The following is a 23,881-nucleotide window of genomic DNA, read 5'->3' as shown; positions in this document are numbered from 1 at the left end:
TGCTAACCACTACACCAACCGTGGGCCCAACTTTGCAACCAATTTTCAACACTTTAATCCTGAGAAAACGCAGAATTGACAATCCAGTCGAGACCACAATCAAATGATTTCAGGTAAGAGATTCCAGGGATTTGATATCTCAAATATAAACAGACATGGAGGCGGACTGTCGTTATGGTCGGTTAATAGCTTGCATGCGTGCAATGTTTTGTTGCTGAAAAAATGCAACAAAACTGTCTTAACAAAAGTATGCAACATCGGTTTCTTGATCAACTCGCTTTCATTGGTTATTGCGAGGTTCTGCTCACGCCCTCCAATCGCTGTTAAGTCGTAAATACGTACATGTTTAATACGTACGGTTTGAAATCGATTCTAATGCCTCCAATAAAATCATGCCTGTGAATCCCTCACACCAGGATAATTTGGCCAGATTATGTTTTTCAAATCAGCCTAAAATCAGAAGGCACCCACAATTGTCGTAAACGCCAACAATCGTGGGACGAAACATGAAACAATTATCCTCCAGTGTGGGGCGGGGCTTAAGCAGAGAAGAAGTACAGAAAGAAGAGCAGACTCCTACTGTGAGGCTGCAGTACCACTCAGAGAGACAGAGGGAGACGGAGAGCAGGACTGTAGCCAAACCAGCTTTGTGTTTATGTAACTGCTACAAGAAATGTGTAAAATGTCACTTCTACACATGTTTGTTCAACAAAAGGTTTGACACCAGAGCTTTGACTTCAATATTCTCTACAAACAGCAACAGTCGTGGATGTTGGTCCCCACTAAAGTGTATACACAACTGTTCAAAAGTTTGGGGTCACTTAGAAATGTCCTTATTTTGGAAGGAAAAACATGTTTTCTCAATGAATATAACATTAAATTTATCATAAATACACTCTATACATTGTTAATGTGGTAAACGACTACTCTAGCTGCAAACGTCTGGTTTTTAATGGAATATGTACATAGGTGTATAGAGGCCCATTTCCAGTGTTCTAATGGTACATTGTGTTTGCTAATCATGTTAGAAGACTATTGGATGATTAGAAAACCCTTGAAAACCCTTGTGTAATGATGTTAGCACAGCTGAAAACAGTTTTGCTGGTTCTTTGATGAAAGCAGTTTGAAGGGCAAAATGAACATTTTGAATAAAAATCATCATTTCAAATCTTGTCAATGTCTTGACTTTATTTTCTATTCATTTTGCAACTCTTTTGATGAATAAAAGTGTGAGTTTTAAAGGAACACAAAATAGACCCAAAACTTTTGAACATTAGTTTAGATTTGCAGAGAATGTTGCTTCATCACATATCAACCTTTTATTTATCATTCAAATTGGACAATGTAGTTAGTAAGACTGCATTTTCCTGTGGCACAAGAATTAAAACACTCTCACATTGCGTGTTGACATAGATAAATAATAAATAAATAGTAGTTAATAAGCAACACTATCTTGGTTCAGAAATCACACATCAGTGAATTAATGCACAGTGGCAACATATGATCTGGATGTGATAAATAAAAACACAAAATAGTATGCATAGACCTGTAGTATATGACAGTTTCTTTTAAAGCAATACATTTTCAATTGAGTTTTCATCAAAAGCCTCCCCTATGTCATATGATTAACCACTGATGCTGAGTCTGGGTCTGACTCTGGATCAGCACTAAAACATAATCATGTCTTCCTTAGGCCATAACCTTCATTCCAAGAAGATTTGATCACAACCCAATCTTAACTTTTTGAGTTACGGTAGCTCAAAAGCAGCGAGTCAGACAAACAGAAAACAAACAGACAAATGTGAAGAAAAACATAACCTCCTTGGCAGAGATAATAATAAATTGAAGGATGCTGCAAAGCTCGGGGGAGCTGCCGAGTCGGGGGTAATTTTCTATGGGTTCATTACTACAGGCAATCCCTGCTGAAATATATAGTAACTAGACTATAAATATTGATCAGCCCAACTTAAAAAAAACACACTTTCCAAAGCACTCCACCATGCTTAGACTTTACCCACATGCTTAAGAAAGCTTAAGACTTGAAAGTCAACAGATTAAGGACAGATGGAGCACATTTACAGGACTCTAATGACACACGCACACACAAAAAATAAGCCTTGTTTAGACTAATAGACCAAAGCCATTATTCGACATTTGCAGTTGTATCCACACCCGTAGTCTGGACTGAACGAAATTCAATCCAAACGTCGTTTTGGATTCACTCTGAAATATGATTCTAATCAGATCACTACAGTCTGGTTCCTCTGGCTGCTCAAAGCAAATTTCACAATATCGTCGGAGTCCATCTCAATGCAACATAAAATGACAATATCACAGACACTGATGCCCACTTTCTTATTACATTTGTCTGGACACGTGTGATCAGATTTGAGAGAGCAAACCTGATGTCTGGAGGGAAGAGGACTTTGAGTTGTTTGGGTGAAGCAGAGTTGGGAAACGTTCTCTTGGCTTACGACGCTGTCAGAAACAGATGGAGCTCTGTGTTTACCCTGCATGGTCTTTCAGCTTTGATGTGCAGATGGGAAGTTCACAGAGAATGAGTGATGCTCCACTCGCTCTGGCTGAGCAGCGTTAAAAGCCAGAGTAAACACAGGCGCTCCTTAATGGACAGGAGGGAGAGAGGCAGCATCCCAATCCAGACAATACATCCACTTCCTCATTCCATATTCAGCCCAGTTTATAAGGTTTGCAGCACGTCTGCCTGATCAACCACGCGTCTCCACAGAGCTGGGCTTTTTTTTTTTAGTGAGTCTGACGTGTATTTTCACAAAGAGAAGATGAAACACATTTTTAATAATAATTATAATATCATCGTCCTCTATGAGCAGAGATGAAAGCTGCAGTGTGTAACCTTTGGTGATTCACATTGTTGTCGATGTTGTTATTCTGGTCTTCGTGAGCAGAAGCAATGTAACATTATTTGTCCTCAATTTGAAAACAGGCTCTGTAAAGCGAGACCCATCAGACCTAAGCGAGGGAGCTTTTGTGTGTATACAGCGGCAGCGCAGAATTCACTTCTGAAACTTTTCGCGAGTGCTTTTTAACTTCACATGTCTGTCTGCACTGAATGTTTGTGTCCATTTTTAACCATTTGTATTTTATTGTGAAGTGACCTTGAGTGACAAAAAATAAATATTATTATTATTATCATTATTATTAATAAAAGTAATAATAATAATAATAATAATAATAATAAATACAAAATTATGGTGGGGTGCTAGGGAAAAAATTTTCAATTTTTAAAGTAGGGTTGCGTGACAATTATTGCCAAAAAATATTTTCATTTAAAATCATTAATTATTGAAATAAACGTGCAGGTTCCCGAGTGAAACAATTCATTTAGTTTTTTAAATTTCTTTGTGGATAAAACAATGAAAACTTTTTTTTAAAAAGAGCAACATTCACAGGAACTATGTTTGTACAATGCATAAACATGATATCAATATTTATTGAGTTTTTGCTGCAACCAAATACGTTTGAATGTCACGACGACGTCTAGCTTTAGTCTGCACACGCAGTCTAATTCAAACAGGAGGTGAAAAAGGAAGACGTCTCTATTAGTTTTACCTCAACATTTCACTGAATATGACACTGTGACAGAAGGATGTGGAACAAATAGCATTAGCGCTGTGATGTTGCCCTATCTGGGTCATGATATAACCAGCCTATCGCTAAGTAATTCTCCTGTGGTTCACATTGAATAAAAGAAAAAGAAAAAAAATCATGATAAAGCATTCGATTGAGATGTCAAAACAGTCTGGCGGAAAGCTATCGGGTGGAGAGGAGGGTTTGATAAGAGCTGATGCCTTTGTTTAGGCAGCTGGAAGGGAAAGACAGCACAGAGCTCTGCTTATAGTTGAGAGAGCAGGGGTTTTCCCCTATTCCCTCTATACCTCTCTCCCTCACTCACTCTCTCTCTCTCTCCCTCTCTTTTGCTCTTCCCCATGCTGCCTCTCAGACAGCTTTGATCACAGCAGCCTTTGAAGCAATGTTCCAAAATGAAAACGAGGAGAAAGCAGAAGTCACCGCAAGTTCAAGCCTAAACTTCGTGCGCCCGCTGCCTGTAAAGTGGTAGAGCGGCTTCATCACACACAGAACACACATTCTGTGTGTGTGTGTGTGTGTGTGTGTGTGTGTGTATAGAAATGAGCCTGTAATCCAATCATCTCATCTTAATGGGTCTTTAAGAAGAAGTCCAACGGTAACGACTGCAAAGCAGGGAAATAAAAACAGTATCTGGTTTTTCCTTCACTTGGTATGCAACCATGATATTAAGGATGTGGCGTCTGGATCCAGTACAGCTATAACCCAGAGATATGTTCAAGATGCAAAACAGTGGAGGGGTTGTTTGTTTGTTTGTTTTCCTTCAAGCTCTGTCTGTTTTATAATGTAAGTGATTCTCGCATCAATGTGACACCATAGTTTGTACACTGGAGAGTGCAGGTGTTCATCCTCATCCTCCTCTTCCTCAGACACGCAGCAATGTGTGAGTGAAAGATAAATGTGTGACTACATTTTTTTTTGCCCATGGCCAAGAGGGAATGAATTGGGCTTGTAACCCAAAGGATGTCATATCAAATCCGAGGACTTGTTAAGGGCTGTGTTGCCCCAGGGCAAGGCACCCAAACACCCATTTCTCCTCCGCCACAGACATAAAGAAAGTATGAGGTCAAATTTAATCTGCAGATAAAACAAATTATAAAACAAGTTTGAAGATAATTGGACCAAAGCTCTCTAGGACAAGTTCGTTCAAAAAATGGACAAAATCGGCAAAAAAATGGAAGTTCAACCCAAGATGGCGGCTTTCCTGTAGGACTTATGGCAAAGTCGTCATTGACTTTTTGGACCACCCGGACATGATTGACATGTGTACCAACTTTGGTTAATAAACGTGAAACATTTTTAAAAAATCACAATCAAAACCTTGTACTCGGACCCCAAAGAAAAACGTTAATGGCATTAAAACGAGACAAAATGTTATTATATTATAACATACACAAATGCATTGTTGTCATCAGGGTTCCCACACCTTGGCTGACATCAAATGTCTTTTCAAGGAATGTTTAGCACCAATTCCCCTCAAATTCAAGGACCGGATGTGCTAATGTGCTGACCCAGCTTAAAATGGGAGGGTCAACTTGTAAGCGCCGCTTTGTCCATGATGGCGTTCACTTTTATTGATTTGCGGCATATTTTGCATCTGGACAACTGTCCTTGGGATCTTGGTGAAAGTCAGTCTTTCTAATTTTCTTTGGTGAGAAAGAGATCTTGGAATTTTTTCATTTCCCAGGCATCATCACGTCATCATTTGCTCTCTCTTACGTCACTTTACTCGCTCATTGTTCTGCATGGAATCTCACGTCAACGGTAGAGAGTGTGACAGTGGACAGTGTCCACAACAGTAATTACGACTCGACGTTTGTTGTGTATAGGCCTAATCTACGTACATCAAGCAACACAGGGCACGTGAAACCGTAGGTGGCCAAACCTAAATATTAACTTAAGCAATTTCTATGACCACATGTCTAATTAAAAACGTTCAACGGCCTTGAATTTCAACCCTGTGTGATGAACTCTGTTGTGCATCAGGTCACAATGGTTTGTCATCTTTAAGAAGTGGGTCCATACAAAAAGTGTGAGGAAAGAAGCAGTTTAGGACTCTGTTGTTGCTGCGTCAGTCACTGACCCGTTCATTGACACGGATGAAGCCACAGTATAACCACTGTCAGGCAACGGGGGAAAATAGATGTGGGTCATCACCATTAGAGCAGAGCTCCTACACTGGTGTCACGTCAGTTATCTCTCTCTTATGTGCACTTTAAAGATATAATATGCAACATTTCACCATTAACCAGTAGAACAGGGGGCATTTTGGCTTCTTTAGAATGTGCAATATAGACCGTCTTACATGTGTCTCTTGTTAAAAATCAGATTGAATTAATTTCAGTTCAAAGTTCTATTTTGTGAGTTTTGCGCAAGTATCGCTACTCCTGTTATTTTAAGAAAGCTATATAATATAAAATGAATCATTACTTTGACTCAGCAACATAAAATAAGATGAAAAATGTACAGATTTTTTAAAGCCTGAAGATCTGTATGACCTCTAATCGAACACCGCAGGATATCCAAGGCTGCACCTGGTGTCGTGTGAGGTTTAAAGCATCCACTGTGTAAAAGCTACGTACGTTGGCAGAAATTGAAGATAAACTATATTTACAGTTCATTCTCCATAAGTGTACGATCACCTGATTGTATGAATTATTGTTTTCCATTACCCAAGAAATAAGCTTCACCAATAAATGTTACGTTTTACACACTGTACCTTTAAACTATCTAAAAACTAACAACACTGATGTTATACATTTTATTTTGGAAAAGTGTATGTAACACTTTTTTAAATTCAGTGAAATCGGTATTCTATTCAAGATCATTTTAACTTTCATTTGCTTTATTTATGCTGTAACGTCTGGCACAAACCCCCCTATGAGGCATAAAGGGATTAAATATTCAGTAGTACTTGTTAGCCAGTGTGTTGTCTTTTTTTTTATTATTCTATTGTGCAAATTTGTGACTGATGTGTCACAGCGACTCATTACTGCTGTGCGTTTCTGCTGCCTATAAGCAGAAAATGATAGGTAACTTCCCCACATGTTCTTTTGTTGTTGTTTTGAATGAGAGACCACAGTGGCAGGCATTACATACTGTGTCTTTAACTACTGTTTTGAGATGATTGAGACCAAGAAACAATGTAATCACCTTAGCAACCACATCCCCGCAGGAGTACTACATGGATTTTGACAATGAATAGGACAACTTGTGGTGGCCAAGTGACGGGGAAATTAGACTTGTAAATGGAGGGTTGCTGGTTTAAAATCCAGGACAATTACAGGGGGCAGAGGTGCCCCCTGAGCAAGGCACCCAGCTCACCTAAGCCCTGTTTGTGAGTTACAATGCTTTATTTCAAACAATAAATTAATCTGCCAAATATTTTCTCAATAAATCAAGTACTTGTTTGTTCCTAATATGTCAGAAAACGTTGATCGGTGTTTTACCAAACATGGAAATGATGACGGGCAAGACAAGAATACAAGACGTTAAAGGTATTGCTGTATTAACCAGGTTTTAAGGAGTCTCTTGAAATTATTTAAGCGTGGAACACATTCCAAATGTTCAGGTAGAGAGTTCTCAGGTGTTTTGCTCTTCTTACAGATAAAGGATACTTTACAATTTCCACTTGAAGCTGCTCTGATGGATCTACTGCAGCTCTGGAGTGTTTGTCATGTATTTGAAGTGAAGGGTTGAGGAGAGAGTCCATAATTCAAACATTTAAAAAGAAGTTTTGCCTTGTGAAAATAAATATTTTTGTATATTTAGAAGCGGGGATTTCTTCTATGGATTTAATCATTGACAATTGACAATTGACAAGTGCGTAATAAAGATGGGTAAATGAGTGCGTGAATACAAGAAAATGTAAGAAATTCAAACTAAATTTAACCTTAAAGGGACATATTATGTAAAATCTACTTTTTAATCATTTTAATACTTTAATAATGTGGGACTCTGGAGGCCCTATGAGTAGACAGAGTGTGAAAAAAGAAGACTCACTCATGTTTTTGTGGTTTAAGTACAGGAGATAAAACACACGATGTTGACTTCCACACTCATTTCTACGTCACAATGACACATTCCTGAGACAATTGTTTTCTCACAGAACTTCGCTTTGTCCCTAAAAGACACGAGAGTGCAGGCGAGGGCAACAGTTTCCAGAAGAGCGAAACTCCGCAAAGTGTTCTATTCTTGGCTCCTCAGTGCAGCACAGAGTTCTACACAAACTTCCAGGCTCAGAGGATTTACGTGTCCAGTGGATACATTTTATATATGACGGCAATGTGCCGGCTAGAGTTGGCAAATGATGGCTTTTCCAAATGCTAACTGCTGTTAGCTGCTGGAGCCTCAGTGACGCTGACGTAGTTTCCTGTGTCTCATTTGCATTTAAAGAGACAGACACTCAAAACTGTCCTAATGAACATAGGACCTAATGAAATAGGTTAACTTGTAGAAATAGGGTGTTTCCTTTAACTGACTGAGACTTGTGCAACAGTAGTAGGAACGGAGAGTGTGCTTTAATCATGGAGTGTGGCTCAATTTAGCTCCTGCCTTAATTACAGTAAGCCTCGCGAATAAAGACCAAGAAAGTTGGAGGAGATTTAGTAAAAGACTATGTGTGAGATAAATTAGCTGTGAAGCTAACAAATGAAGGCAATTAGCCACTTGGCTCCCAGTCTGTCTGCACAGACTTGTTGAGAAACCACGCCAGAGACTATTTACAGCGAATTTTTACTTTTCTTACGCCCACATTCAAGTAAAGAATCAGAAACAAAAACTTTTCTTTGCCAAATTCTTATGATGGACTTTTCAATTGCGAGGTAGGAAAACTATGGGTGACAGACATTAATCTCTTCAAATGCACAGTCTTTACGGTCTCTGAGCAGCAAAGGGTGGCAACGAGAGACGGTGAGAGGGGAGTGAGCATTAGAAAAAGAAAGAATGACAGAAGAGGGAGGGGGAAAGGGATCAGGCGGAGAACAAGGAGGGAATAAGTGCAGGAGAAATAAAGTGGACACGAGAGGAAAGACGCTGATGCATGGAGGTGGAGCTGAGAGTAGATGAAGAGAGATGTGGATGGAAAGGATCAGACAAGGACGCAGGATCTTAGGAAAGGGAGGGAATAGAAATTCTGTAAAGTCAGACTCCTGCAGATGACCAGGGAGGCCCAGAGGCTCTTCTTCTCTTCTCTCGTCGTAGTGTCCGAATTGATCTTCTTTTTTTTAACTGTGTAGAGCAGTCTTGGGTAGCCAGATAAATTTGATGATTTTTTTTTTTTTTTTTTTCAGACTTTTACTCAAGATTTTTTAAATAACACAGAATTGCATTAATTTTTTTCAAACATTATCTCTTAAAAATGTTTGCTTTACCTACTCAATATAATACTGGATGTTACAGATCGGCAGTAAAATACTCTTGTGAGAGGGAATTTGACCTCATCTCACAACAGGAGTGAACACACAAACCAGGCACAGGAGCAGTGATGGGCAGCATCGGTGTCTGGGCAGCAATGGGGGATTGATTGGGTGCCTTGCTAAGGGGCACGGCACTATATTTTGTTATTGTGAATGACAACCAAGGACAAGTCTGGGATGCCATTGTTTAGTTTTTACGGGACGGCTGACATATTGTGTCACTTCCTGTTCTTCCACTGGTGTTACGATGTGTGTGTCTCCTGCTCTCGCTGCGATGATCTATCTACTGTTACCATCAATAAGCTGAACAAGCACTCGATTTGTAAAATTGGTTCATACTTTCAACCGCTACTTTTTCTTAAACTTTATCTTTCACGTAGACTACGCTAGCAAGACTGGTTTTGCTAGCGTAACAAGTTAGCTTAGTAGCGATGTCTTCTTTGTCTCCCTCTTCTTCTCCTGCTCTCTCTTGTGTTGTGTTCCACATGTTTAGCTTCTCTTCTGCCTCCGTGAAGTAGAAACCATAGAAGCTACGCACCATAGAAGCTAAGTCAGACCACATAGCATTAGCTGAGTGACTGTTCGTACGAGGTGTAGTGCTAAGCCTAAGAGTCCTGTTCACCACAAACCAACTCACTCACTCAAACAAGTTTTTCAGCACAACACAGACTGAGACGCCAACTCTGGTGACAGAAGTATAATCTGACCTCAGCAGTAGTTGTCAAAGTTCTGCTCTCATCAACACAGACAAAAAACATGGTCTTTTTTTTCGACCAAAACAACTCACCCCGGCAGAAGCCATCCATCTCCTCGTGGCCAATGCTGCAGACACAGTGGCCCAGTGGCACCAGCCAATCCCCGTCGGCGCCGCAGTACAACTTGGGCGTGTCCCTTTCTTCAGCATTCTCCACACACACGCCGCGCACTTCCACCAGAGAGGACGAGTCCATGTGCGGCACCGTGTCAGGAAACGTGGCGAGGTTCCTGAGAGTCGAAGGGCAGCGCTTGTAGAAGACCTGAAGTGTAATGAGGAAAAGAAAGTGAACATAGCTGTCGTTCATGCAGTCAGAAGTAACTCCAGACTTTTCACTGACCTTGACAGACACCAGAGCAATACACGCTCCCACATCCTGGAATGCCAAGTAGAAGCCCTTATGTGTCACAGGCCCGACCTCCCTGACCTCGGTGTTGAGGCGAAGCACACGATCCCCGAGATCCGTCTGTGTGAAACTCTCGTCTGCTGCGATGGTGTCCACCTTCAGTCCAACAACAAGCACTTCACTTAGCACAGTTCAGTGAGACTTAAAGGTCCAGTGTGTGAGAGTTTGTGACAGCTAAGGAAACGCACCATGAGTCACACATATGAAGTGGAATCATCAACCGAAATAGTTGAAATTCAATTTGAATGGAGTAGTATCGACAAATAGGATTGGTTATTTGCGACGCAGCTCATGAAGTAAAATGCAGAAGAATCATTGTAGAATCACATGTAGTTGTGAATCAAGATCATGATTTTCGTGCAGCCCTGCAATACATTCTGATCTACTCTATCCTATTTAGGGCTGCAACGATTACACAAGTGATTTCCAGCTAACGCTGCTGGCACACGCTAACGTAAACATTGATGTAAGCTGATGTAATGTAGCTTACTAGGGCTGCAGCTATCGAATATGTTTGCAATTGAGTATTCTATGGATTATGGATTAAATAATCAAAAAAAAATTATTATCATAATTTTGCATTTTTGCGTCCTCTATTAATCAAAAAATAATTGGTTGAATATTGTTTACAAAAATACTCGATAGCTGCAGCCCAAATACTATTCTATTCCCTCCTAAACGTTACACACTGGACCTCCAATGACACCAGCACAGCCACAAAGAACTCTTCCCCCATTATACGGAGTCAATAACCAACCTTGGCATAATCAAGAGGTCGAAACCGTGTCGCTGCAGGGAGCGGCTCATCTGTCTGCAGATAAAAGAGGTTGAAGGTTTCCTTGCAGGTGCCAGACACCCAAGGAATGGAGTTACAGTCTCTCAGAGTGAAACGCATCTCCACGTAGACCTAAATCAAAATATGGAGAAATTAAACGTGTCATAGTATTGGAATCTGGCCATAAAAATAGATTTCTGCCAGTGGAATCAATCTTAATGTGTGTAATAAAATGGTAAGATTTGCACTTTCTTAAAAGAAGCAGAGCTCTCGTAACATTGTGGCAATTAATTAGCAAGTATTAAATTATAATAAGTAACAAAGACTGTAGAAAAAGCATTGAACTTAGAATTATACAGTCAGTTTGTAAGAAAAATCAATCAATGGACACATTTTTGTAACACCCTAGTGAATTAAGTTCATTTAAACTAAATCTAAAAACCTATATGAAGACAGTTTAAAAAAAAAAATTATTGATTATAATATCAATGAACTTTATTCATTTGGGTTTTAGGTTTGTACAACCAGTTTATTTTGTCAGTAGTTGCACTTCTTGATTGATCCTTTTCTACTGTGTTTCAACTTTTAATGGAAATCAGTTCTCCATCCTAATAAAGTCATGCTGCCTGTTCATTTGCATTAATCCTTTTCAACATTTATTTGTGTGTGTGTGTGTGTGTGTGTGTAGGAGGGAAAGTGTCCAGACCCTCTGAGCAGCCTGTCGCTGGATCCATCCAGACCTTAACCAGTTGTTTTGGTTTGGCTCCATGACGTGACAAACCTGGAAGGTGTGAATGGGTCTGTTCTGCTCATCCATCTCTGTGATAGCGTCCCACTGTAAGAAGGAAACAGAGAAGCAGGTGTCAAAAACAACCTATAGCTAACAGAGTGTTATGTCATGTCAATAAAATTCATTGAAATAGGTTTCTGTTAAATGTGTAGTCTATAGGTCCAGTGTGTAAAATGTAGGGTTAGGAAATTATTTTCATTAAAAAAGCTGAAAATACAACAATTATACTGATCTTTTAAGTGTACAATCTACTATGATGTTCTGTTTTACCTGAGACGTGAAAACAAAACAGCCAAATTGAACTGAAATTGAAAATATTTGACAGTGCAAAATAGGGCTGAACGATATGGACAAAATTTCATATCTCGATATTCATGCCAGATATCGATGCGATACGATATAACTACAGGTTCGGTGAAAACCAAGCATTTTTCAGAAAGATAAAAACATTATACAAAAGACTGTGGAAACTTTCCACATGGAAAGTGCAGTTGTATTGTTGAGAACTCACTGCCAGTCATCAACATTAACATAAAGTTACCAAAGAATAAATAAAAAATAATAATTTTCATCATCATCACGTTTTACTGCAGCTCCGCTTTAATGTTTGATGTGTTATCAGTCATCACGCAAACCTGTTGGTCCTCCTTCAAGTCCCAGTGTGCTAACCGTTAGCAGCTAACCGTTAGCAGCTAACCGTTAGCAGCTAACCGTTAGCAGCTAACCGCTAGCAGCTAACACACCTCTCGTCTCCTGCGCTATATTATCACCTGTATGTTCCCGTGTAAGAAGGACGTCTGCAGACAGCGGCTCTTCAGTTCGGAGTTTGTTGTAATAAAATGGATCGTTAAACTGATGTAAGGTTCTGTTGTCCGGCTTGACCACAGGTCTGTGGTTGCGGCGAAATGATGATTTATGTTTTGGCACAAAATCGCCACCGGCCTCATTATCTTCCGCACTCATGTCACTTTTCTTTCTTTTTTTTGATTTTCCCACTGTATGTCGTGAGTGTGTGTGTGTGTGTGTGTGCGTGCGTCTCAGTCTCCGTCTCCCTCCCGCCCTCCTATGTTTGTCATTGGTTTGCTTCAGCTGTCGATCCACAGCAAGCATGAAATAAGGTTTGTGATTGGCTGGCCGTAGTGGTGCATTCAACGGCAATCGTAAAAAAGATGTTTATTTCGACTGCCGGAGCTTTACATGCAGGGCGAGCGCGGGGGAAAATCTATATCGTTTATATCGTCGCTTTTTCGATATTAATAACCTTAATGTTCATATCTCGATATCGATACGATAACGATAAATTGTTCAGCCCTAGTGCAAAACCATACATCTACATGTTAAATGATGTCCTCGCTGCTATCTTAAAAACAGTCCAAAAATAGCATATTTATCACAATATTATTTCCATATTATTTATTATTATTAAGCATCATCATGTTTTCACTTGATTTTACCCACACTGTTAAATCTATAGCGACCTGCAACAACCTCAAGGTACAAAACTATGTTATGTTTTTTACGTCTATGTATTTTTGGGTCACTTTAGTAAAGACAATAATGACATTTGTGGTGTTTTTACTGATGTCAAATGTTAAAATTGGTCAAATTTGACCCAAACCCCCCAAAAAAATAAAAAATATCAAAGATCAAATAAAAACTGTATGACAATGTGTTGGCTGATAAATTTCATAGCAAACATCGGAGCGTAGTTTGGAAATGACACCACCATCGCTCGTGTTTGATTTGGTTTTGTGAGTCGCTCTGTGAGAGGTTCGAACTGTGTGCGCTCTATCGCCTGCAGTGAAACGTCTGCACGTGACGTTTCCAGCAACATCAATGTTCGACTTCACCAGTGTTTTCATGCTGTTGCATCAGCCAGACTCTCTCATTTGTCTGCTTTGCTCTAACTGTGCGATGATCACAGATTCAAAAGCCTTAACATTAATTGACAGATCCTCCTCCTCACAGCAGCTGGAATCATGTCATTTACACAGCTGGACATGTAATTACAGTAACATAAGAAACATGGGGATACATGGTAGCGGCAACCATGTTCGATGTTCTTTTTTTAAATCTAATTATGTATTTAAAGGCAACGACACAGAAGTATACTATCTATGAATCGGTGCACTATTCTGTAAATAACTTCGTTAAATTAGATTTAAAAATGGAGGCAAAACTGTGACGGATGTGATGCTGTGCATATTAAAGGAATACAGCGGGACACTTCAAACAGAGACATGAACCACAGTTACACTCATTTTCTTTTTAATGTCCTATTTGTTTACAAATCAAATCGTAGCATGTAGCGAAGTTGGCTGACTAAACTAACTGAGGGTTGCTCGTTAATAAGCTAATGCGTCATCGTGTCCATTTGCAATTGGAAACTAATGGTAAATTAATGAATTTGCAGGACACTGCTTTCTCTGCTCTGGACAGGGTTCCCACAACGTTTAAGGCCACAGCATTATTCATGGAACAAAGTATAGAGCTAATAAAGCACAATGAGGGTTTTTAATAGGGTGAGAATCTTCACGATACGATACGCGATACCAATAATATCAAAATACAGCGATTCTGTGATAATCTATATATTGCAAGACAGTTATGCAGCGATACATCGCGATATCTGTCGAACTGAAGAAAACAGGATTTCACTATTTATTCACAACATAGTGAACGTGGATGGAGCATCTCATGGCGTAGCTTTTTCTGCCTTATCCCGCTGTAAACTCCCTCTTCCTTGACTCGGTGACTTCCACCCCAAGTTTCCCTCGTTCATTTGAGCAGTCGCACTGTGAGGAGACATGAAGTCGTGACGCCTGGCGAGTGAGAGCACATTACATTTATTAAGTCAAATATAAATGTGATAAATGTGAGTGTTGATTACCATATTGCACGAGGAAGGACTGCAACATATCACCAAATCAGAGCTGAAACCATTACTCGATTTCTAAATTAATCGTCAACTATTTTGATCATCGATAATTCGGTTTGAAGCTTTTTTTCATTATTATAAAAGTTTTCTTTGCTCCAAATAACAAAGATATTGTTAAAACTGAATCATTTCGGTATGAGGACAAAAACAAGACATCTGAAACATCATCAATTCCAGGTTTGACAAACACTGATCGATATTTTTCACCATTTTCTGACTTTTTATGGACCAAACGATTACTGATTAATCAAGACAATATTTGACAGATTAATCAATTATGAAAATAACCGTTCGCTCTACACCAAATGGATATTTTGACCCAGCCCTTGGCTCCTGTGTGTCATCAAGCCATATTTTAGAAACACCTTAAAAAGCCCCTGAATGTAGAGAAACTGTTTTCAGTCTTTACTCCACAAGTGAAGCTTCTCATACACTCTTTTCCAATATAAATATTGTGTGAGAAACTCTCTGTTTACTTTCCATGCACTTTAATTGGGGGAAATTATGCAAAGCTGCAAACACACAAAATCCGTAATGACAACTCTCTTGGACACACTGTACAAAAAGTTCTCAAAGAGACAGACAGAATGAGGTAAGCCATGGGAAAGTGAAATGACTGAGGCAGAGTGTTCTCACGTGTAGATTACTAAGCAACACTTTAACCTTGACTGCAGTGTGGAAAAGCAATTAATCTAATATTAATTAAGCTATCTTAAATTAGCTCTATGACACACCCGAGGGCTAAATGATTAATCAATCATAATCAGTTCCTCTCTCATTTGGAACTCCATCCACCTAATAATGCTGTACCCTTGTCTCTGTGATGTTAAGTGGACTCCACAATGCATCAGTGATATGGCAATTATTCAAGTTAACAGTATTTTTAGTCTGCAACAGTCTCAAAGCGACACCAAATCCCCTCATTAACCAGAGTATGTGAATATCTGAAGGTGCAGTACAGAGAATTTATTTTTTAAGACATCAATTTGACCATGATCTATCATTAAAGATTAATGAGGCATGTTAAATTGATTTTATTTATTATTATTTTTTAAACAGCAAAACAAAGGCAAGAAAGACTGGAGACATATATGTAGCAGAGGGATATTTGCAAAGTTACATTAACTCCAGACAGATAACCAACAAAAATGTCAACTAACTGTGTTTTAAGGTGCCAAAAAATTCAGTTTTATCACATTATTACATAATCAGTCGATCACTCGATCTGGCCGTTCCGACAATCGTGGGCGTCTCCCGATTTAAGACTGACAGGGCAATTGGATCATGTCCTGATTTTCAAAAATTCGTTAAAAATATTCCTTAAGAGGTTTGCAAATATTTTTCAACAGATCCTTGTTTAGGGCGATGTCGACTATTAGGATGGTAAATTTCAAGTCATTCCGAGATACTTTTTTTTTTTGAGAAGAAACTCCGTTCATTGTCAAAGTGCATCAGGGCAAATGGATCATGTCCTGATTTTCAAAAATTCATTAAAATTATTCCTTAAGAGATTTGCAAATATTTTCAACAGATCCTTGTTCGGGGCGATGCCGACTATTATGATGGTGAATTTCAAGTCATTCCGAGATACTTTTTGTTTTTTGAGAAGAAAGTCAGCTCACTGAAAAAAATCATTAAAATTGTTCCTTAAGAGCACTGTGTGAAATACAGGGGGGTCTGGGGGGGTTAGACCCTGATTAACATTCAAGACCCCCTGAAAGCCTCAAATGCAACATTTTAGGGGGGTTTAAACATGTTACAGTGTAATTGGAAAGCATGTTTTTTTCCCTAAAGATTTTTGTAATTTCAGTTTTACATATATGATCTACATACATAATACATTTTGCATGCTTCCTTATCCTTTTTAAACACATAAAATGTCAATTATTTTATTTCTAATTGTGTATTTTTAATCTGACAGGGATGATAGCGAATACTGCAGCGTGGCACCTGGGGTGGTGAAACAGTATTGTTCAACAAATGGGAGATGGGGACCCCCCCGATTGTTAATGGGTATTTCACACACTGCCTTAAGGATATACACAGCCCTGTTTAGAACACTCGGTTTAGTATTATCTCTTAAGGTCCACCTTAAAAAAAGTAAAACGAAACTTAAGGGACAGGAAATTACATCAGTCACAGAGGCTACTGGGAGCTAACAGCAGTTAGCATTTGGAAAAGTGATCATTTGCAGGCTCTAGCCGGCACATTGCCATCATATATAAATTGTTTCCACTGGACAAGTAAATCCTCTGAGGCTGGAAGTTTGTGTAGAACTCTGTGCTGCACTGTGGAGCCAAGAATAGAACACTTTGCAGACATCCGGTTTTCGGATACTGTTGCCATCGCCAGCATTCTTGCATGTTTTACGGACAAAGAGGAGTTCTGCGAGACAACAATTCCAGGAATTTAGCGCATTGCGGAAGTCAACATCGTGTGTTTCATCTCCTGTACTTAGACTGAGGAGGAACACAAACACATGAGTGAGTCATCTTTTTTCACACTTTGCTGACTGATAGGGCCTCCAGAGTCACAAATATAAGTATTTAAATGATTAAAAAGTTCCATCCATCCATCCATTATCTACCCCTTTATCCTTCACCAGAGGGTCGCGGGGGTGCTGTTGATTTTGCATAATATGTCCTATTGACTCAAGTGACTAAAACCTGAAATTCACTGTTGAATCATGCGGTCACTAAAATGAGAGGCTATATACTGCTGCATGGCCTCTGCAGTGCTTTGCCACCTGCCAATCAACCTGTCACGTCTGAGATTCTCTGCAACTTTATAAAAGGGTGAAATCACACAAGGTACACACACACACACACACACACACACACTTGATGTGAGCAGTATTTCTTCCACACATTCCTTACATATGCTGTCGTTTAAGTGCCCTCCTCACAGACCTTGAAAAAGAAACTTACAGAAAGCGAACTTTCCCGGCTTGCATAAGATCAGCATTAAGTAATTGGCGCTCCATTATGCATACAAACAAGAGAAAAATGGTAATTTGTCACTCCGTGTGCTTCCGTGTTTTGAAAATGCTCCCTCGGGATGTGGTACGGTTCGGAGCAGAGGAAAACCAATGCAAACCTCGGAGTTTGAAAGATGAGCTGCAGCTCGCGCTCTCTGAAACAATCAGATATGCACCTACTAATCACTCTGCTTATTAGCAGCAAGCCTGGCAAACTGTAGCAGACGCAAAGCAGGTGTGAAGCACAAGGGGTGGAACTAATTAACTAACTACGGTATTGAACTCAACACTAATGTTGTGATGTGAGACTGAAACACCAGTATCTTCTTATTTCTCAAGTGTCTCCTTTCCTACATTTCCCTGGTGCCTCGGAACAATCGAGTCGATTTTGTGTTTTTGTCTGTTTTGGATTCGGCTGCTCAACTTGGACTAAAGATTTTCTGGGTTTTTTTGGTTGTCTCATTTTGAAAATTGGTCTGGAAACTGTAATTTGTGAGGTCAAGTGGATTTGTTCAGGGCACATTTAAAACAACAAACATCAAAATGCACCAACGTGCACTGTGGAGAGGTGAAAATACAAGATTATTTCAATGGGAGTTGCCATTTTTTTTTATTGTTGATTTATTGGTGCCAATGAGTGCTTAAACTTTAAATTAGAAAACTAAAAAAAAAAACAATATAAAACTTTTCTCTCCCAGAAGTCTTTCAAGAAGATATAGACATATTAAGTATTTTTCTACGTCGTGTTTTCAATCGTACCACCGTTTATTAATTGACCTATCACTAAGTGTGGTTTCATACACAGTTATTAAACTGGTGTGGAATATATTTATTGGAAAGTATGTTGGCCTCCCCTACACTAGGTGGCGATATGCCCCATTTGATAATGATAAGCATTAAGTGTTTTCTGGTTGGTTGTTACGTCAGAGATCAATACCACGTTAGCTAAAGGCTAGTTGGTAGCATGTCGAGTGCCGTTCCAAGTCTTTCTACCATCCATTAACTTAACTTAACAATAATTTATTCTTTAAATTTTGGCCTCACACTGGAGGATAATTGTCCAGGATTTTGGTCCCAATCTGGTGCTTCCAACAATGTAGTCTGAGAGGTTAACAGACACGATTTTAACATCATCAGACATACAGTATACACATCAGACATATAGAATTCTAGTATAGTATTAAACATGCTCGATACCTTTTCCCGTGTATCAGGCTCTCTTTTTAGGTCAAGTGTAAACAGGAACATGTATTATTATTATTCCAGTTGGAGCCAAACGGTGATTTTTGTTTGGCTCCTACTTTGTGACTGAATCACTTGATTTCATGGAGAATGCGTTGTATTAAGCCCACTCATCCCCACAGGTACAAGTATAGGCAACTCCTGAGATCCCAAATCAGTTTCTGGCAGACAGGGGAACTGGGAACATGCTCAGCTCACATGTGCTTCTGGGCAAGTCAGTCAGAAAATCATTTTTACATGTATTTAAAAAAATAAATCAGATTTTGATCAGACTAACACAATAATTGAATGTATTCTAATGTCATGTAAACCTAGTAACTGGGTCAAATGAAATATTTTATATAAAAATCTCTTAAGTAACTCAGAAGCCCCACCTTTGTGCAGATATTGAACAATTGTGAGGGTTTTCTGAGTCTTTCTGGAAGTTGTTGTTTTTCACTCTTGACAGTTCTACACTCAGCACTGGACAGGCAAAAAAAATTTGACAGTTGCTCTGAACATTGTTCACGAGTGAAAAGAGGTTTGCTCCAAAGAAAAGAAAAGGTCAATGATGCACTTGAAATGCACTGATTGACTAATGTGAGTGTTTCATTACTGCTGGGTGGGGATAGATTCTGCAAGATATATATCACTTTTACATACTTCCACTTCCTGTGAAGCACATGTGATCATTACAATAGATGAAATTAGAACAATGGAGAACGTCTTTTTCTCTCCAAAGCACGTAATGTGAAACATTAGTGGTGATCACAGGTCAGAATATGTCCAATTATTTTTAATTGTCATGTGAGTTCCTATTTATTTAACCTTATGTGATTTTATACATGTCTTTTTAGTCTCATATCATCTATTTCTTATATTTATAGACTTGTGGTGCCTGAAACTGCATTAACAACAGATTTGGGATCAATAAAGTACATCCATCTGTGGACTCAATGGAAGCTGTGCGTTTCTAATTTGTTTATCCAGTTATCCAAAGATTAATTTTTGAGCGAACTGACATCACGTCAATACGTTTTTACTGTCTGAGATTTAAAGAAAAAGATCATGAAAAGGTTAATTATATATTATATCAAGGTTAAAAAAAAAAAAATTAAATATGTTTAACAAATGAATGAGTGAGTGACAATAAGAGGTGCTTCGTGAGATAACAATTGCTTTGGAGGAAAAAGTCTTGTCTGTAGCTCCAGTAAAAACACTATCTTTGAACTCTCTTGGCTCCACATACGTAGCTACATGTGGGTTATTCCGTGAAATTTGACTCCTACTTTTTTAGCCAATCATCATCACATATGTGGTTTTCTCCCCCAACACTAACTTTACAGCTCCTGTCCTGGTTGTCAGTAATGACCTTGTCACGATGGAGACAGTAATCAGTTAGATTACCTGTTACAGAAAAAAACATAACGCCGTTTATTTCAACACTGTTATTCCATCACCCATCACCAGAGGCGGACAGTAACGGAGTACATTTACTTGAGTACAGTACTTAAGGACAATTTCTAGGGATCCGATCTGACTTTACTCGAGTACATTTGAGAGGCAAATATTGTTCTCTTTACTCTGCTACATTTCTATCCATAACTGTGAGTATGGAAAAAAACAACTACTCCCTGGTCAGATTTAGCTGAGAAATGAAACCATGGACAAATCAATGGATGAAGACGCAGCAGGTCTATTCTGGGAATGTGCAAACCTGTGGCCCCACCTCGCAAGACTATTTACATTTTCTGAACAAGTTAATAATAGTGTTCGCTTCAAGTGTTTGCTGTGTTTACCAAAACAAAACTTCATCACCGCCTACAAAAATTAATCTTCCAACTTGTGAAATAAACTTCCTTACATTTCTAAGCGAGAGTGTTGCCATTGTGCTATTTCCTTGTGGGCAAGTGAGAAATGTTAAATAAAGCAACCAACGTGGTAAAAAGATGAAAATGACTTGATTTTACTTTCAATTCCTTTTACATTCTTCAAGGTATTAACATTTCTCATAACTCCACGTAGAACGTTTCTAAACGTAAATGTAAGCATTGTGGCAGTAGTAATGCAATATTTAGAAAATGTACGCTTGATACTCAAGTACTTCAGTACTTTAACTTAAGTAGACATCTGACTGTAGTACTTTTATTTGTACTTGAGTAAAATTTAGCAAGGGGTATCTGTACTTTTACTCAAGTAATGAATCTGTGTACTCTGTCTGACTCTGCCCATCACACCATGTGCAACTATTTCTGGTTCTACACATGGACGACAAAGTAACAACCAAATCTGCGCTGACTCAGCAGGAAGCAGAAGTCACAAGTGACATGTCAATGTGAAAAGAAAAGAAAGAAAAAGTGATGCAGGGTGAATTTCACATCAACGCTTCAATTCATTAGGTGTTAAAAAAAAAAGACATTTAAGAAATAGATTGGATGTATGTTGTTGTGTTAGCCATGGTGGAGACACGCCAGCTGGTTTAGAGGTGTGAGGTTTTGATTAACACAAGACAATCTGTCAATGTCAGACCAAAGGGAAGACGGCGAGAGCCGCGTTATGAAAATATCATAAAAATCTCTGTCGTTGTAATGAATTATTGATTTAATGTAAATCTCGCCGTGTGTTATTGTTCCACCGAGTAATGGCGCTGTTTCTCCCCATAGCAAAAAACCTGTTCCGTCTGCTTGTGAGGCAGGAGAAGTTATTTCAATATTGGCATTTATGCTCTGAAAATATCTCATTTCGTCTCAGCTATTTATTAGTTTTGATCCTAAGGATTTATTGCGCTTTTCATAATAGCCTGAAAGCACAAACGCTGCCACGTCCGCGTCTTAAATCAGACATTAAGTTGTGGGAAAAATTATTGTTGTTGCCGAGTCCCAGCGGAAATATTCACAGGAGTGAAATCTACAGCGTTTTCCCTCCAGGGCCTTGGCCTTGTAAGAATTACACGCTACAGTTTAATTGGTTTAATCTCCAGACAAATCAGTATTAGTTGCACATAAACATTGTCGCATGTATCCTATAAAACAAAAACGCAAAGACGAGGGAGGCAATTGAATTAGGATCTGTGTTTGTTTCACATTTGCAGGCTAAAGCGTGTTTTAATCATTCATTTGTCCGGACAGCTGTGGGCGCACGGTGAGAAACAATATAATGTGGCAAATAGTGTGATTCTGAAAAATGCCATTTTTAGAAAGCTTGATATTCTCAGGATTTTGAGATTATGAATGTGGTGGTTTGCAGGTCACATGATCATGAGGTTAAAGTTTAGTAAAATGAGAGGGAAAGTGATTTATTTATTTATTTTTTTTAACATGTTAGAGGTCAGTAAATATTGCTGGCTTTCCTCTTGCAATATGATAAACGATACGGCAGGGCACTCTAAAGTAAACAGTTTCACTCGCTGGGTGTCGTGACTTCATGTCTCCTCTTGGGGGCGCTGCTCAAATGTATGAGCGGAAACTTGCACTGAAGTTATCTGGCCGAAGAAGAGGGCGTTTACAGCGCGACAACGGCAGAGAGAGCTTTGTTAAGAGATGCTCCATCACTTGATGTGCTTTGTTCTCTATGTTGTGAATGAATAGAGAAATCCTGCACTTTTAACTTGAATTTTGTTTTCTTGGGTCAGACAAATGTTGTGATGTATCACGACATGATTGTCTTGGGATATATTGATTATCATATGGAATTAGATCTGTGTCAATATTTCCAAAGAACACTTTTTACGAAGCAAAAAAATATTGATTTAATCATTCAAAAAAATTGGTGTTCTGTTGGGGGGGGGGGGAGGCGGGCCTTCCGATGCATTCAGCTGTCACTCAAAACCCAGTAGCCAATCAGCAGACAGCTTCCTAAGGCCTGCCTGCAAGCTAACAACTATGGAGCAAAGAACAAATCAGGGAGTGCAAAGAACATAATGTATTTTCAAACAATAAAATATTATATCTTTGAATGACTGAATCGATATTTGTGTTGCTTCTTAAAAAGTGTTGTTTGAATCATGAAAAGTGTTGTTTGAAAGTATTGACACAAATCTAATTCCATATTATCACAGAATCGTTGTATCGTGATATTATCGGTGTCGTGGACCATGCCTCGCATATCGTATAGTGAGGTTATCCTGTGATTCCCTGATTAGAGTTACATTTAGCTATTGCTCCATCAGTTTCACAATGAGTGAAGGCTACTCTATGTAGAATATAAACAAACATAGGAAGTATGTACTCTAATTAAAGCTGCAGGAGAATGAGACACCATTTTGTGCCCTCAGCTTGTCACGTCAGATGAGCATGGACAGACCATTTGTACCAAACCCTGGAGCGTTCATGCCCCTGGTTTTGTTTGTCTTGGTTTGACCCTTTCTTCAAAGACCAACCACAGAACCACACTGTGATCCTCTACACAGACATGGTGTCAAGCTGCTTGCAAGTGAAGTAGCGATAGAGCAGATCACCAATCACTGAAAGCCTAACAGGTGCAAAACAAACTAGATGCCAGTGGACAAACATGGAGCTACAAAATACACCCCAGCTGTATTTTTGTGAGGAAAGTCAAGTTTGATGCTCTTTGTGCAGCACTTAGCGTCCAGACAACCTGCCAATGTTCCATGATACTTAAGTCCATGAAAATGAATCTCCGTAATTATTCATCCTCAGCTTCTTTTTCATATATAATCAACTCTGAAAAATCACTTTATGTCCATGTGCAAACCATGTGTATCAAGTTAATGTTATTTGCTGATCTTTCAACTACATTCACTTTATTTATCATCTACTATTATTTACTTTCCATTGTGAAAGTTGCACACTCTATTGTATAAATGTTTTCCATAATATTCCTGTTCTACAGCTGTTCCACTTTCACATTTAACCTATTTTATTGCTGACTTTATTTCAGTTCTGTACCTTCTGTAACAAGTGAATTTCCCCAGTGTGAGATCAGTCAAGTCTAATCTCATCTAATGATGTAGAAATTGC

General features: G+C 38.9%; 1 protein-coding gene across 1 annotated transcript in view; it reads right to left on the bottom strand.

Annotated features, from left to right (window-relative positions):
* Positions 1-23,881, bottom strand: part of LOC310936566 (ephrin type-A receptor 6-like) — a gene marked incomplete at both ends in the record, with an annotated part of 74,230 nt that overhangs the window by 38,707 nt on the left and 11,642 nt on the right. The window contains 4 exons of the mRNA XM_083900639.1: positions 9,829-10,057; positions 10,136-10,297; positions 10,959-11,108; positions 11,683-11,811. Of these exons, the coding sequence (XP_083756765.1) occupies positions 9,829-10,057; positions 10,136-10,297; positions 10,959-11,108; positions 11,683-11,811 (670 nt within the window). The remainder of the gene's footprint in view (positions 1-9,828; positions 10,058-10,135; positions 10,298-10,958; positions 11,109-11,682; positions 11,812-23,881) is intronic.

Source organism: Microchirus variegatus (genome assembly GCF_963457635.1).
Source record: "Microchirus variegatus genome assembly, chromosome: 14".
In the NCBI taxonomy this organism is placed as follows: domain Eukaryota; kingdom Metazoa; phylum Chordata; class Actinopteri; order Pleuronectiformes; family Soleidae; genus Microchirus; species Microchirus variegatus.
Note: the sequence above shows the minus strand (reverse complement) of the source record. Positions and strands in the feature narration are given on the sequence as shown.